Source organism: Gymnoscopelus microlampas (assembly GCF_963454915.1).
Source record: "Gymnoscopelus microlampas genome assembly, chromosome: 2".
NCBI classification, from domain to species: Eukaryota; Metazoa; Chordata; class Actinopteri; order Myctophiformes; family Myctophidae; genus Gymnoscopelus; species Gymnoscopelus microlampas.
In genome coordinates, this window is record NC_139939.1 from 14,583,914 (window position 1) to 14,598,114 (window position 14,201).

Sequence of the window (14,201 nt, forward strand, 5' to 3'; positions counted from 1 at the left end):
TATTTTATATGGACATTAAGACATACAACAGATAATACGTTATAACCTTACCTGCTTTGAAGTGCACACGCATATATGGCAAGCCGTTTTAACATTTAATCGCTAGACGTGGATATCTATAATTTAAAATTCAGTTCTTCCATTCTTCCTAGGAGGAATGACGTCACTTTTCCCATTCATTTGTATTGGGCATTTAGTTTCGGATTTCCATAATTGCATTCTGGATATCTAAAATCAACATTCTGGATATCTACAATTGAATCATTACTAGGAGGATCTACTCTTTCAGATATCTACAATGCAGTTTTTACTAGGACAAACTACCATTTTAGATATCCGAAATGTTTGGATATCTAAAACAGATTACAGATAGGAGCATGGTTCGATTAAATGTTAAAACGGCTTGCCATACGCATATTCCTCTACTACGCACGCATACACCTGACACACCACGCGGTTTCTGTATGCGCTCTACACGGGGGTGGGAAATACCAGCCTGCCTGGCATTGCCACTCTCAACTTCGGTAACTTATGAGTGAAGGGAAACGCGTCTTTGACTGCTTTATTTTGTTATTCACCAAGTTCCCGGAATTAACTCACTATCGTGTCAATAATTACCCCTTTACTCAGCGATATTTTATTAGCCAATCCTAAATGGTGTTGCTTTCCAATTAAAAAGCCAATTTGGACAATGGACACAATCAACCACATTTACATTATTTTTCTTTGAAAAATAAACAAATGAACATATCAAATGGTCAAAATGGCAAAGTCACAAACTGTGACACTGTGTGATACTGACAAGAACTTTACTGTGTCTGTGACAATGTTCCAGATCAGGGCAACAGAAATTGTCTTCCGTTCAATTCCACACTGTCCAGGTTTAATCACAGACCTGACCTGACCCTGTACCAAAGATGAAAGTGGTAAACATTTTTATAGCCATCCAATTCCTGTGAACATTATATCTTTATAGGGAGTTAAGACAAAATACCTGAACTTTCAACAAAGAAAAACAAATTCATTCATATTCATTTTTGTGCAAAACAGAAGAGACCGACGCACGTATCCATAAACATGTATACCTAGCAGATAATGGTCCGTTTGTTGGTAGGCTGGTGGTTATTTCTGCTCACTCGGTCGACTTGATTCTTAAAATGTAAGGAGACTGAAGTCTGTGCAGTCGACCTGTGTGAATGTAACAGTCAAATGGATTGAGACTTTAATTTTAAAAGCTGCCCGTCAGTTTAATTCAGAATCTTCTCCCTTGTGTCTCTCCTACAATGTCTCTCTCTCAGCTTTCCTACGGTCTGTCTCTCTTAAGGTCTTTTCGCATAGGGAGTGACACTATCCCTAAGTACCCGTTTGGAAACACTGTGCTCTTCATGTGAATAGATGCGTTTATATGCGTCACGTAGAAAGAAACGTCTACACAATTCAACTCCTGACACAGGCGGGCGTTACATGAGAAGAGAACAATTTCACAGGATCACGCACGCTTGTCGCTACGCCTGTCAGATTGTGGAACCCCACTACCTGAACGCTGGCCTCTCATTGAAAACGAATGAACTAGTCACATCAGTCGCTTCCCATGTGAAAAGCCCCTACATGGTCTCCCTTTAAGATTTAATAATGCCTGTCTCTCCTAACACCGTCTCTCTCTCAGCTTTCCTACTGTCTGTCTCTCCTACATGGTCTGTCTCTCAGCTTTCCTACTGTCTGTCTCTCAGCTTTCCTACTGTCTCCCCCTCAGCTTTCCTACTGTCTGTCTCATCTTTTCTGCCATCTGTCTCAGCCTCATACACTGTTTTGTTTTTAATGAACAAACATTCAAGCTGACATCCTGCACCAAAAGTCTCAAATGAACCAAGATTATGGCTCTTTCTCCGGCTCTTATCTCTCTTTCCCAAAATGGAGCAGAGTGACGTGGGACACAGGGACGTTAGTGGTGGCTGTGACCGCCGTCACTCCATCCTCTGGATGAGTTTCTCCTCCGTCATGCAGAAGAGGGCGACGTGCGACAGGTCTGAGATGAAGGCGTCGCAGCCTCGCCTGCTGATGTTCTTGCAGCCTCGCAGGTCCAGGAGAAGCAGAGAGGACAGACGTTTCAGGTAGGACAGACAGCCGTCCGTCAGGTGGTTACAGCCTGCAGGGACAGGGTACCATGTTTAGTTTTAAGCTAGCACTGATCTGAGACCCACACTGTACACAACCACTGGAGGGGGATGTTAACTCATTGAGTACTATTCACGTTTCACGTGTTTTACCGCTATGGTGCAACGTGCCAATCACGTGTTTTTGAAAAAAAAAAAGTTTTTTTGGGGGGGAAAAAAAATTCAGAACCCAAGATATCATTATCTGAAGATTTGCAGCTCCATCCTTGTTTAACTTATAACTGAAAAAGGCTGTATCTCGCTTCCTAAGCACTTTTTTTTTACTTTGAAAAAATCTCTGGCACTGGGACAACATAGCCATAAATAATTCTGGCACTTAGTGAGTTAAGCTATTTGATCAGACCTCCCCCCTCCTATATAAGCTCATTCAACTTAAAACTCCATGACTCATTGAGAGCACACATCCCTGGTTCTGGTGCCTGATATTGTCCTTAATCAATGGGTAGACCTGCATTAGCTATTTCATTATTATTCATATGATTCATATTGTCTCTGTCGGGTGGAAATATGTCCAAAACTGTTACTTTTCGAGAAACGAGCCGCGCTTCGAGCTTGTGGATCTGCTACTTTTGATGCTTTTGTGTGCAGCTGTAGTATGATCTAGTCGGCGTTAATTTATGAAAAAAACTCAAAAAGTTAAAATATGGAGATCAGAGGTTTCTGCCTGACAGCAACGATATGATTCTTATTCTTATTCATCATCATCTTTCCGTGTGTGTCAGGACCCAGACAGCGGGAGGCTGTTACCCACCGGCCAGCGTGAGCTCGGTGAGGTTGTTGCGTGTGTGCGTGCCGGTGGCCGCCAGCAGGGCTATGGAGGCGTCCGTCACCTCCTTGCAGTGGGCCAGGTCCAGCCTCTCCAGCTGGGGCATGTGACGCTGCACCAGCCTCAGCGTGGCCTCGCTGACGTCCAGGCCGGACAGACGCAGCGTCAACATGTTCCTCAGCCTGCTGCGGGACGACTCTGAGCCTGGACAAGAGACAGAGAGAAGAGGGATTCATCAGTTTGGTGCAGATCTGATAAGAGGTTTACTGGTATTGCTTGGTGATGCTGGTAATGCCTTTCGGTGTCTCTAAATTATAGCCTGACTGGGGCAAGATATTTGGGTCAGGTGTTGTTCCTGATTTTGGGAGTGTCACAGAAGACAAATGAAGTCCCATATTTTCTAATCAATTTGAAGAACGTAGATTTGATTAAAGGTTCTATTTGACAAGATTTAACATATAAGCAAACAAATAACCTTTTGTTTTAGTGTACTAGGGCAGGCAACATTGTAGTAAGTTAGAATCTTTCATAAAACTGTGCCAGCTCTGCATTCAAATGGCTATTCCCAGTATCCCTCAACCAATCAGGGGAGCTCTATGGCCTTGAACAACATCCTGTCAATTATGCACATGATTGGCAGGCTGTTGTTCAAATCCATAGAGCTCCCCTGACCCGTTATCTGTTCAGTTGTGTGTGTGAGAGAGTGTGAGTGTGTGTGTGTGTTACTAACCCGGTGGTGTGACGATGTCTTTGATCTGTGCATCTTTGATTCCATCGCACCAGCGCAGGTCCAGCAGGCGGAGGCAGGGCAGTGTGGGAGAGACCAGCGCTGACACGGAGAACCAGGACAGACCGGCCACACTCAACTCTCTCAAACCTGGACACACACAGAGACACAACAATCATGTTTAGTAGTTTGCAAAGTGAACCTATTTCAGTCTGGAATACAGCTTCAAGTTTAGACCAATTTGACTTTTGCTAAAAGTACAGATAAGACAAACAGTGGTTCAAACATTTTAATATCCACAAGCTGGCTCTGACACACAGTAGGCCGACCAATGAACCATCAGCAGTTTTTCAGATTAGCGGTTCTAAAAACTTGGGTGTTACAATCCCTTACTAACTTGCTTACTAATGAGACGCTCAAAGGAGGAATGCAAAGGGGTGTCCGCTGGCCTAACGGTCCAGGCGCATACAACATAAGCTAGTAATCCAGCATGACAGCGTGTGGCGGGTTCGACTCCCGTTCCCGACGACCTTTGCTGTATGTCTACCCCAGTCTCTCTCCCCATTTCCTGTCAGCCTACTGTCCTGTCCAAATAAAGACATAAAAGCCCCCAAAAATATCTTTAAAAAAAAAAGAGGAATGCAGGAAACAGGAAGGGCAGGAAGGGGCCATTGTCTCAAATACTGATTCACAAGTCTCGGACTAACCCTGATGACTGGAATAATTCCAAAGACTTGGTTGTGAGAACGAGTGATCCAGAACGCTCTCTTCTGTGTCACCTATTCTCCAGTAAGTCTATTTGAAGTCCATCAAATAGACAAAACAAAAACCATTGGCAATACACTGATCACACGCAACATGAAACGTGTCTTTCATCACTTAAACCCTGTATATGTCATATACACCCCATAGCACTCCTCTCTTCTTGTATCACTTCTTGTATTTTATTACATTTTTTAATAGATGTTAGTTATGGTATGCAGATGTATGTTGGTTACATGTTCACATATTTAAACAGACATACCGTATACGTACTGTTTGCTTGTCCACAAAGGCTAAGAATGTTATTTAGATAGAATGTTGTTTAGACAGATGCTAGGTTTGATGTTTACCTGGTATCCAAATTACTTTCTTTGCACAATATTTACATGATAATATACTAGAAATGACCCGATCCGATTAACAGATCGGATATCGGCGCGATATCAGCAAAAAAAAAACGATCGGATCGCAGCTAAAATGACCGATCAAACGCTCTGATCAAAACACTCCACTCCAGCCGTTCTATCCAGCACGTTGAGAAACTTTGTTGACTATTATTCTGAAGAGGTTATGTTCTCTGTTTGAGTAATATCACTTAAACAATCCTTTTTTAACATTTAGTTTGAACATAACAGTAATAAAAAGACACAAAAGTCTGTGCAGCGTGTGCAGTGAGCAGCGCGTACTGATCAAGACTTCATTCAAATTTTCCATCACAGTCATCCACACAAATATGTTTATAAATACCTTGTGACTGTTAAGTTGTATATCACCAGCCGAACAAACACTACGATTTGAAACACAAGTGACAGATTTTGGCTGAATTAACAACACTCGCTTTTGCGACGCAAGCCTCTCTCTCGCAGTGGTGTAAAGTAACCAAGTACATTTACTCAAGTACTGCACTTAAGTACAACATGAGACAGACAGTATAGAGACTATTATGTGCCGTATCGGATCGGTATTGATTGGAATCGGATCCGTTTTGGTGCTGCCTGATCGGAATCGGATCGCAAAAATCTTGATCGCAGCACCTCTATAATATACCCTGTCGTTTGTTGACTAGGAATCAGGGCAATTCAATTTGTAAGTCACTCTGGATCTGCTAAATGCCTAAATTGCACAATGTATATCTTGGCTCTAGCAGGGTATGTGTGTGTTGGCTCACTACCTGGCAGTCTGGTGAGCAGACAGTTGAGCTGTTTCTTGGCCAGGGGAGTCCAGGACAGATCCATGGAGGTGGGCTGACGTTTGATGAGCCCAGCCAGGGCGGGGTTAGTGAGAGGACTGCACCTGCTCACATCCACACGACTCCACAGCCGCTTATCAAAGCTCCTGGATGGACAGACAGACACAAAACGGAGAGAGAGGGAGAGGGAGTCACACTATCAAGATGAAGATTACTTAGAAATGCAATGTGAACATATCTTTGAAGGATGTACAGTTTTTTGTATAAATGGAGATGCGATAGAACATAAGACAACGTACCATTTGTACCAGGCCTTGCAGACGGTCATGCATGCCAGCAGATCAGCTCTGTTCAGGTACCTGAACACAGACACCCACACCTCCTTCTCGCCTCCTCTCTCGCTGCCCACGTCCTTGAAGGAGGTCAGGGACATGAGGGAGGGAGGGGAGATGGAGGAGGAGGCGTGAGGAGCGGGGGAGTCCTCCGAGGAAGAAGAGGCTGAACGATCCTTGGCTGCCCGGTGAGGGTTGCCCCGCAGGCGTGGCCTGGTGGACAGAACGTCTCATTTAGATGCAAACACACAGACGTCTACAAAAACAGATTGTGGACATAGGTATCTAGTCACAATAGATGGAAAGGAGAGGGATCAAATCATTCCCACATTCCAAAATTGGATTACAGTTGTGTCCAGCTCTCACTTACAGACTTTGTTAACTGTACCAATGTCAAACAACAAAGCAATTAACTAAACTTAGAACATTTTGGACTTGCTCTCCAAAATAAATTACGTTGGATTTGGTCTTGTACAATGCAGAAGGCCGCTGCTTTCGAATGAGGCCTTCTGTTGTTTTTATGGTCCGAAGTATTCTATCAGATACGCATGTCAAATTATGTACGAGTCGGATAATTACACCTCCTAACTCTTATTACAATCTGACCAACCACCCATCTCCTTCTCTTAAAAGAAAATATGAATTCAGATTAAAATCCAAAGATATCACTTTTAGAAAACAGGACAAGTTTTTTTTTGGGGGGGGGGGGTCGTACCTGCCGGGTCCCCTGGTCGTTCCGCTGTCTGGGGTTCCCTCGCTCTTCATTCGGGAGGATCTGGTGAGAGCAGACTTGCGCTGGACGAAAGCCTGCGGTCCGCCCTGCAGCGCTACGGTGGACGGTCTGGGGCCCACGGCCGCTTCCAGCTTAGGCACGATGGAGCCTGGAGGGGAGAAGGCCGTGTGCCGTTTTAGGAGCATTCGTTGTCAACGTATGTTTAACCCATTAAGACCTGAGGCCAATTCTACAAATGCCTTCTAAAATCAGTAGTTCTCACGCGCTGTGAGCTTGTATGTCTAAACCCCCATTCTAAATCCTAAGAGTTTTCTGAAAAACCTATGTTATACTGTATATAAATCTAAAATTACACAGATTCTTTCCTGGTTTTAATGGGTTAAGGAGATTTTTTATAATCATTAGACATGATTTAAAACTCGAGTCACTTCCTGACTTGCCTACGTAATTGAAATACGAGTCAAATAGGAGGCTGGCCAGACTGATAAGCGAAAATCAGCCGAACATAGTGAATCAGGCTGGATCCCAGGCTAACCCAATGCCTCTCTGCTTGGCACTTAGCATCAAGGGGTGGATTGGGGGTAAGTTCCTGCGACATACTAGCGTCATTAAGGGGTCCATCTACCTTAGACCCCTTAACCTTAAAAAATTAGACAAGCATCCTACAAAATGACCGCCAGTACCTGCTTGCCTCTTGGCCTTCTGGGGGCGGTGCAGCGTGACTGTGAGGTAGGATCCACTCAGCAGGTCATCATTCAGGTCGGACACCAGCAGGACGGGAGGCTCCGGGTCAGAGTCCCAGCGTCCTTCCTCCCCGTCCTCCTCTTCCTCCTCCTCCTCGTCCTCCTCTTCGTCGTCCTCCAGCGTGTCCATCTCGTCCTCGTCGGGGTCGAACTCCTGATCCTCGCTGTCCTCGTCCTCCTCGTCCGTGTGGCGCCGCCGGCGCCTCCGTCTCCGTCCGTGTTGCTGCCGCTCCTTCCCCACCTATAGGGGATGGATGGGAGATCATTGGGCCGTTATGGATTTAGATGTAAGGGTGCAATAGTTAAACTAATCCATTTCATCAATTATAAAGATAATAGATGATTGATAATTTAATAAAACAATTGATTAATAAATCAATCCCTATTTTGGGCACGTCATTATAGGCGAAAGCTTCAGAAATGAACGATAAACAACCAGTGGTTCTCAAACATTTTCATGTCAAGGATCCCCAAACGAATATGCATTTGGCTGCGAACCCCCTGGAGACCGCTCAAGGACCCCTGAACCCACTTTGAGAACAACTGATGTAAACAACGCATTGGACGGACATGGAGAAAGGACAGAAAAAATGGTCACGGCGAGTATGGTCAGAATAAAGAAATGCAATCACGCCATGGCTCCAATGTGGATGTGGGACCCCCAGTTTGATATCGTTGTTGACGGGAGGAACGCGGCGCGTTGTGAGCTTGTAGAACGTAATTTACAACAAAACAAAAAGTTGGAATATGGAGATAGGAGGTTTCTGCCACGAACTAACAGATGAATTCATACAGATGAATGGATGACAATTATGCAAAATAACTGCGATTATCTCAAATAATTGCCAACAGACGATCATCATGTAATAATTGCGACGGGCTATTTCCCACCTCGTCGCTCTCCTCGTCTTCCTCATCATCATCCTCATCGTCTTCATCGTCGTCGTCCATGTCGTCGTCATCGTCCGACTCCTCCGAGTCGTCGCGCCTCCGCTGCACGCGGGAGCCTCCTCCTCGCAGCCTGACGCCGCGGCCCCGCCGCCCGCCCTCCCTCTCTCCTCCCCTCATCCCCATGCCGCCGCGCTTCAGCTTCATGAGGGAGGAGGAGGAGGAGGTGGAGCCGGGAGCCATGCTGCCTCCTCGGCTCCCTCTGTGGGCGGAGGCTCCCCGCAGCAGCCCGCCCCTCCTGTTGGCGCCGTAGCCCCTCCTGACGCCGCGGCCGCGCAGGGCCAGCTTCCTCCTCCGAGAGGCTGCGGGGGAGGAGGGTGAAGGACGGACGGACGGACAGGGAGGTGGGGACAGCAGAGAAGGGGGAAGAAAAGGGACAATGACAGAAGGATTGTCACGACCAGTGGGGTAAAGTAACTAAGTACATGTACTCAAGTACTGTACTTAAATACAATGTTGAAGTATTTTTTACTTTACTGGAGTACTTCCAATTTTCTATTCTTTTACTCCACAACATCTCAGAGACAAATATTGTACTTTTACTCCACCACAATTGTTTGAAAACGTTAGTTACTAGTTACTTGGTAGATTTTGATTATTACAAAACATACATTACCCACTTCTGCCCCTATATACATTTCGGCCATTTGAAAATAGCTGACCTACAAGCTCACAATTATGAGCTTGTAGATCAGCTTGTAGGTCTGCTATTTTTAAAAGATTTAGAAGTATCACAAGTAGAAAGTACTCAAGTAAAACAACTTTTTTTGACCACTGGTCAGGACTCATGGAGAGTGTGGTGTGGAGTAAGAATGAAGAAATGGATTCATGTGGATCTCAGAATCGACATTGGAACCAAAACATTCCCACGTGGGAATGGTGTGGCTTCAATGTGAATCTCTGGGACTTCTTGCGGCCAGCCTGTGATGTCAGTTGTCTATGACATACGTATGATGTTTGGCAAAAGGTTTAAACCAGACAGCCTCTATAGTCACTATCACTAAGCTAGTGATTCACAATTTTAAATTTCAAAGACCCCCGGTTTTAATAGGCCACGGACCCCCATTGCTCCAATTGGACCTGTGAGGGTCCATTTGGTTTCATTTGTCCCATCAGACCAGGACAAACCTAAACTAAATAAAAAGGAATCTCACAGATCCCACTTTCAAAATCCCATTAGAATCCCCCCACATATGCAATCTCTCTAAAATGGAGGAAATATTTCTCTCATGTGACATTTGAATAAACATGGCGCTAACGCACAACTAAAGCACTGATATTCTAGACGGGCCGACCACAAACCTTCGTCGTCTTCATCGCTGGCAGAGTCGTCCTCGTCTCGGCTGTGTCTGTGGCGTCGGAAGATCTTGGCGATGCGCGAGTCCAACAGGGAGGAGGACTTCCTCTTCTGAAGACCAGGCGAAAAGGGAAGGAGGGCCGGGTGGAAGATGGGAGATGAGGGAAGGAACGGAGAAAGCAGAGAGAAGAGGGGGGTGACGGTGAGGAAAGGTAGGAAAGGGAGTGTTTTTTGTTTAGTTTTTTAAAGGGGAGAAGAAGCGAACATGTAAAGAGGATAGTGTGAGGGAGAGTGTTGTACAGCAGGGGTAGGCAATTGAGATAAGCCTAGGGCCAATATCACTCCCAGACATTCCATCGCGGGCCGGGCCTCCCCGCGAACATGCACGCGCGCGCAGCGCGCGTGCATGTGCGTGCACCACACGCGCCCGCACGCAAAGCGCGCGGGCGCAAAATTTTTCGGGTCTAATTCGGGTCTAACTCGGTCTAATTCGGGTCTAATTTGGGTCTAATTCGGTTCTGTTTGACCAATATAAATCAACATTTTTTCCGGTTTAAATATCAGCACAGGCGATTTTTCTGGTGATTTTTTTTTTCTTCTCCATTTTCCTCTAATCTAGCTATAAAATGTTATAAATCCTTTAAAATGCATCGTGTTTATGAGTGCATGATTTCAAAAGTGGGTTCAGGTTCTATGAAATAAGTATTTATAATTATTTTAACATTAATTTTTAATACTTTTTTATAACACTTTTCAGTAAATCATTCATACTGTATCTTTACTAATATGTGACTGATGGCACCAACAATGTGAACATTAACATAATTAAACCGAATTAAAATCAGACCAAGATAAAAGATGAATCCATTTGATCATGGAGTGCTTGATTTCAGAGTCTCTTGAAACGAGCGCTACATTAGCTATAATTACAATGCGCCATTTACTAACTAAATAAAAAATACATAGGGGGGCGCTCGCTGTTATTTGTTCAGTCTGTCGCTTGATTGCAGAAAACATTTCAGCTGCTGCTAGTGAGCGAGATACAAACAATTAGTAAAGATACAGTTTGAATGATTTACTGAACTGTGTTTTTATTTCATACCATACTACTGCTTGTTTGCTATTTCAGCACCAAATGCTGTCCAGTGTCCACTGACTTTTTTTCATGTCATTGAGCGAGCGCCGCCCACGTTATACCCCGCTGTCATTCTCTGGGTGCATCCACATATCTCCGTCAAGTTACCGTACGGACGCCGGAAGTCCCATCCACTCCCATGTTAAGTTTAAAACCGGAAGTACCGTTCCGTTTTTTTTTTAACATGGGAGTGGACGGGGCTACCGTCGCGTAGCCAGCGTACCGTTGCACGCTAGCTTACGGACATGTGTGGATGTACCCACTCTCAACATGGAGTAATAGTCATTATTTAGGTGGGGATAGTTTCTGTATTTGGATATAATAGATATAATAGCGGCCTATATGTGAGACTATCGGTCTGATACTGTATAAAAATAAAATCCCTCCCCCCAAAAAAAAATCAAAAAATATTTTTCTAAAAAAAAAAAAAAAAAATTAAATTCTCAAAATTATCTCACGGGCCAGATATTATTTCTGGGGGGCCAATTTCGGCCCGCGGGCCGCCTATTGCCGACCCCTGTTGTACAGTATACTGTTGCTTACTTCATCATACAAGAGTGTCGCACAAAACTAGTGAAAATAGCAGACCTACAAGCTCACAATGCATCTCATGCATCACAATGCTTTGTGAGCCTGTAGGTCAGCTACTTTCCCAATTTTGTTTCAAAAATAAGAAAAATAACAGTTTTGAACAACAACAAGGTTTCCACCCGACAGCAAGAGGATTGGGGGGTTGTGGTCTATATGTTAAGTGGCTTAACCCATTAAGACCTGAGGCTGATTCTACAAATGCCTTCTAAACGAGTAGTTCTTTCAAGATTTTTCAAAAATGTTCAAAAGTAGCAGCTGTACAATGTACTTTTATGTCTGTTATTTTTGAATAGCCAACACTAAAATCTAAAAATGACACAGATGCTTTCACGGTTTTAATGGGTTAAATAAACTTAATAAATTGCTGCTCAATAACTATATAAATGACACATTTTCTTGGCTACAAGTTCATCAGTTAACCAACCACATTAACCGTGGTTTCCAGGGGTTATTTTTACGGCATAACTCCTCAGAGATGACAGACGCTCATCTAGAAGAAGGTCTGTTGGTCCTGTCTGTGTGTCTGTGTGTTTGGAGAAAATCTCACAAAACGCTGGACTGGCCGGCACCAAATGTCTTATGCACACTGACGCTGCCAGTAGGCTACAGAAGTACCTCCACTCATTTCTTTCTCATAGGTTTTAAAATATGTAACTTTTTTAAATGTTAAAACAAATTGCAAAAAAACATAGGCTCACAACGGTGTCGCGATGAGACGTGTTTGCTATTCATCGTCAACAAAATATGTAGGGCTTCAGTAATTAATGGTCTTAACTTACCCCTGGTAACACCTTTTCTCCTTTAGGCGGCTATGAGGAGAGAAAACATCTCAGTGAGAGAAATGTACAGGACGCACAGCAAACCACCGTCAGGAAACATGGGGGGGAAAGCCTTTCTGGGCACCGTGGCTCTTTTCCACTACGAAGGGTTAACCCTGAACCTTCCATAACCTTAAACTTTACAGAACCCATGAAGTTCTGAGAAGTTTTTTGTGTTTTTGTTTACATTTCTATTACAACCAGAACGACCGACAGAGCGGTTTATGGGAAACCGAGTCGTAGCATATGGAAACAAATCCAGAACACACGAAATACGTTTCACGGCACGGTTCAGTTCACTTAGTTCTTGTAGTGGAAAACAGCCATTAGTGAGAAGATCCCAGGGCTCTCTGGTAAAGACTTGTGTGACAGGGCATCTTTTGGGACGCGTAACACACACACACACACACGTACGTATGACTGCTGCAAACACAAGAACACCCGACCCCCGCATGGATGAGCCGCCGTTAGGTTCCTTTAGAAACCCCACGTGTGGTTCCCTCTCTCTCCTTCATCCTCCCCCTCTTCCTCACTCTCAGACAGACAGCCAAGCCAGTCAGTCAATCAGCACTGTGATGGGAGAGCCAATGATCGGCAGGCCATGTTGTTTTCCCCGGGATGACAGGAGGAAGGGAGCGCTTGTTTTTCGCTTCACGTGATAAACGATTCCGTCCACCGCGGCTTGCCAACCCAGACGGCGACACTGCTTGCCATGGGAACTCGCTCGCCTAGCACTGGGCACGGCTCACGAGCCTCAAGGCCACACTGTCGGCGCGCCTGCCTTGTCAAGTGATTTAAGGATATTGAGGTTCACAAAATCAAGCGCTCCTCCAACCCAACCCTCCTGGGGAAAACAATATGGCGAACGGTAGCAACAGCAAGCGGATGGACGCGCAGTGATGGGAGTCACAACAAGAAGCCGTTGAAGGGACAAATCACTGAGCAAACAGCGAAGGTGACCGTTTTCCAAGCTTCAGAGGTGGTAGTACTCCGACCAACTCAGGAAGTTCAGGTCAATGTTCGTGGGCAGAGACAAGGCGCTTGAAATGTATACTTTAAGAAGTGGCCCAATCCCCAACAATGGCAACCTAGAACTGTGCAAAGTAGAACCGTGAAATGGCCACTTCGATGTTAATATTACCAAGCGAACAGTGATGCAGGGAAGTGAAATGACCTGATAGACAAGCTTCAAATGCAATCAGTCTCATCCTTCTGCAATGAATATTTCAGCCGTTATGTACGCCTGTGTTCCTCAATATTGGATGGAAATTAGCATCTCATCAGCAAATGTATCTTCTGTTTACTAAAAGGTGGGGGGGGACCCCTGTTACTGAACAAACACAAGGATTACTATCAGAATATAGCTTAACTTTTTAACAGCACCTTTAACATTCCAAGGGAAGACGTTTCTGGCCTTAACACTCAAATTTTCAACGATACAGCGTCAATTCACTGTCGGTTAGATGTAAGAAAAACGTCCAAGTTGAGCCATTTAAATACAGAATGGAGCCTCTTCTCTTGGAAACTGGGGGAAGGGGCGGGAGAAAAAATAAAAATAGCGGGGGAACAGAACACGCAAAATGTACGGATGGATGTAACGGAGAGTAGGCGGGGCCTCTCACCAGTCTCGAGCTGATAGGCTGAGAGGGCAGAGGGGCCGCCACCAATAGGAGTGAGGAAGAGGAGGAGCAGGAGGGAAGAGGGGGAGGAGGAGGTGGAGGGAGGAACCCACAGCGGACCACCTCCCCGTCCTGCTGGGAGCCTCCGGGGACCCCGACGGCAGACGAGGGCCCGGGGCCCAGCCTGAGGAGCAAGGGGCCGTGGGGACGGAGCTGATGCTGAGGCTGCTGGTGCTGGTGGTGGTGGGGGCTGACCACCAACGACTCATCACTGCCCGATGACTGACCGGTTACATTCACATGTACAAACAATAAGCAAAGGAAAATGGAAAAGAATAGAAAGGGGAAAATAAAAATAAAACGTAAA

At 45.1% G+C, this 14,201-nt stretch overlaps 1 protein-coding gene across 2 annotated transcripts in view; it reads right to left on the reverse strand.

The window, feature by feature from the left end:
• Nucleotides 1-621: 621 nt before the first annotated feature.
• The window catches only part of kdm2aa (lysine (K)-specific demethylase 2Aa), a 37,515-nt gene continuing 23,935 nt past the window's right edge, over nt 622-14,201 (reverse strand). For both annotated transcript variants that reach the window (XM_084084888.1, XM_084084887.1), the window contains exons 17-26: nt 12,177-12,206; nt 9,677-9,782; nt 8,318-8,676; nt 7,367-7,667; nt 6,666-6,831; nt 5,918-6,163; nt 5,601-5,764; nt 3,671-3,817; nt 2,926-3,144; nt 622-2,146 (exon numbers count right to left, since the gene is read on the reverse strand). In XM_084084888.1, the coding sequence (XP_083941014.1) occupies nt 1,965-2,146; nt 2,926-3,144; nt 3,671-3,817; nt 5,601-5,764; nt 5,918-6,163; nt 6,666-6,831; nt 7,367-7,667; nt 8,318-8,676; nt 9,677-9,782; nt 12,177-12,206 (1,920 nt within the window). In that variant the 3' untranslated portion in view covers nt 622-1,964. The remainder of the gene's footprint in view (nt 2,147-2,925; nt 3,145-3,670; nt 3,818-5,600; nt 5,765-5,917; nt 6,164-6,665; nt 6,832-7,366; nt 7,668-8,317; nt 8,677-9,676; nt 9,783-12,176; nt 12,207-14,201) is intronic.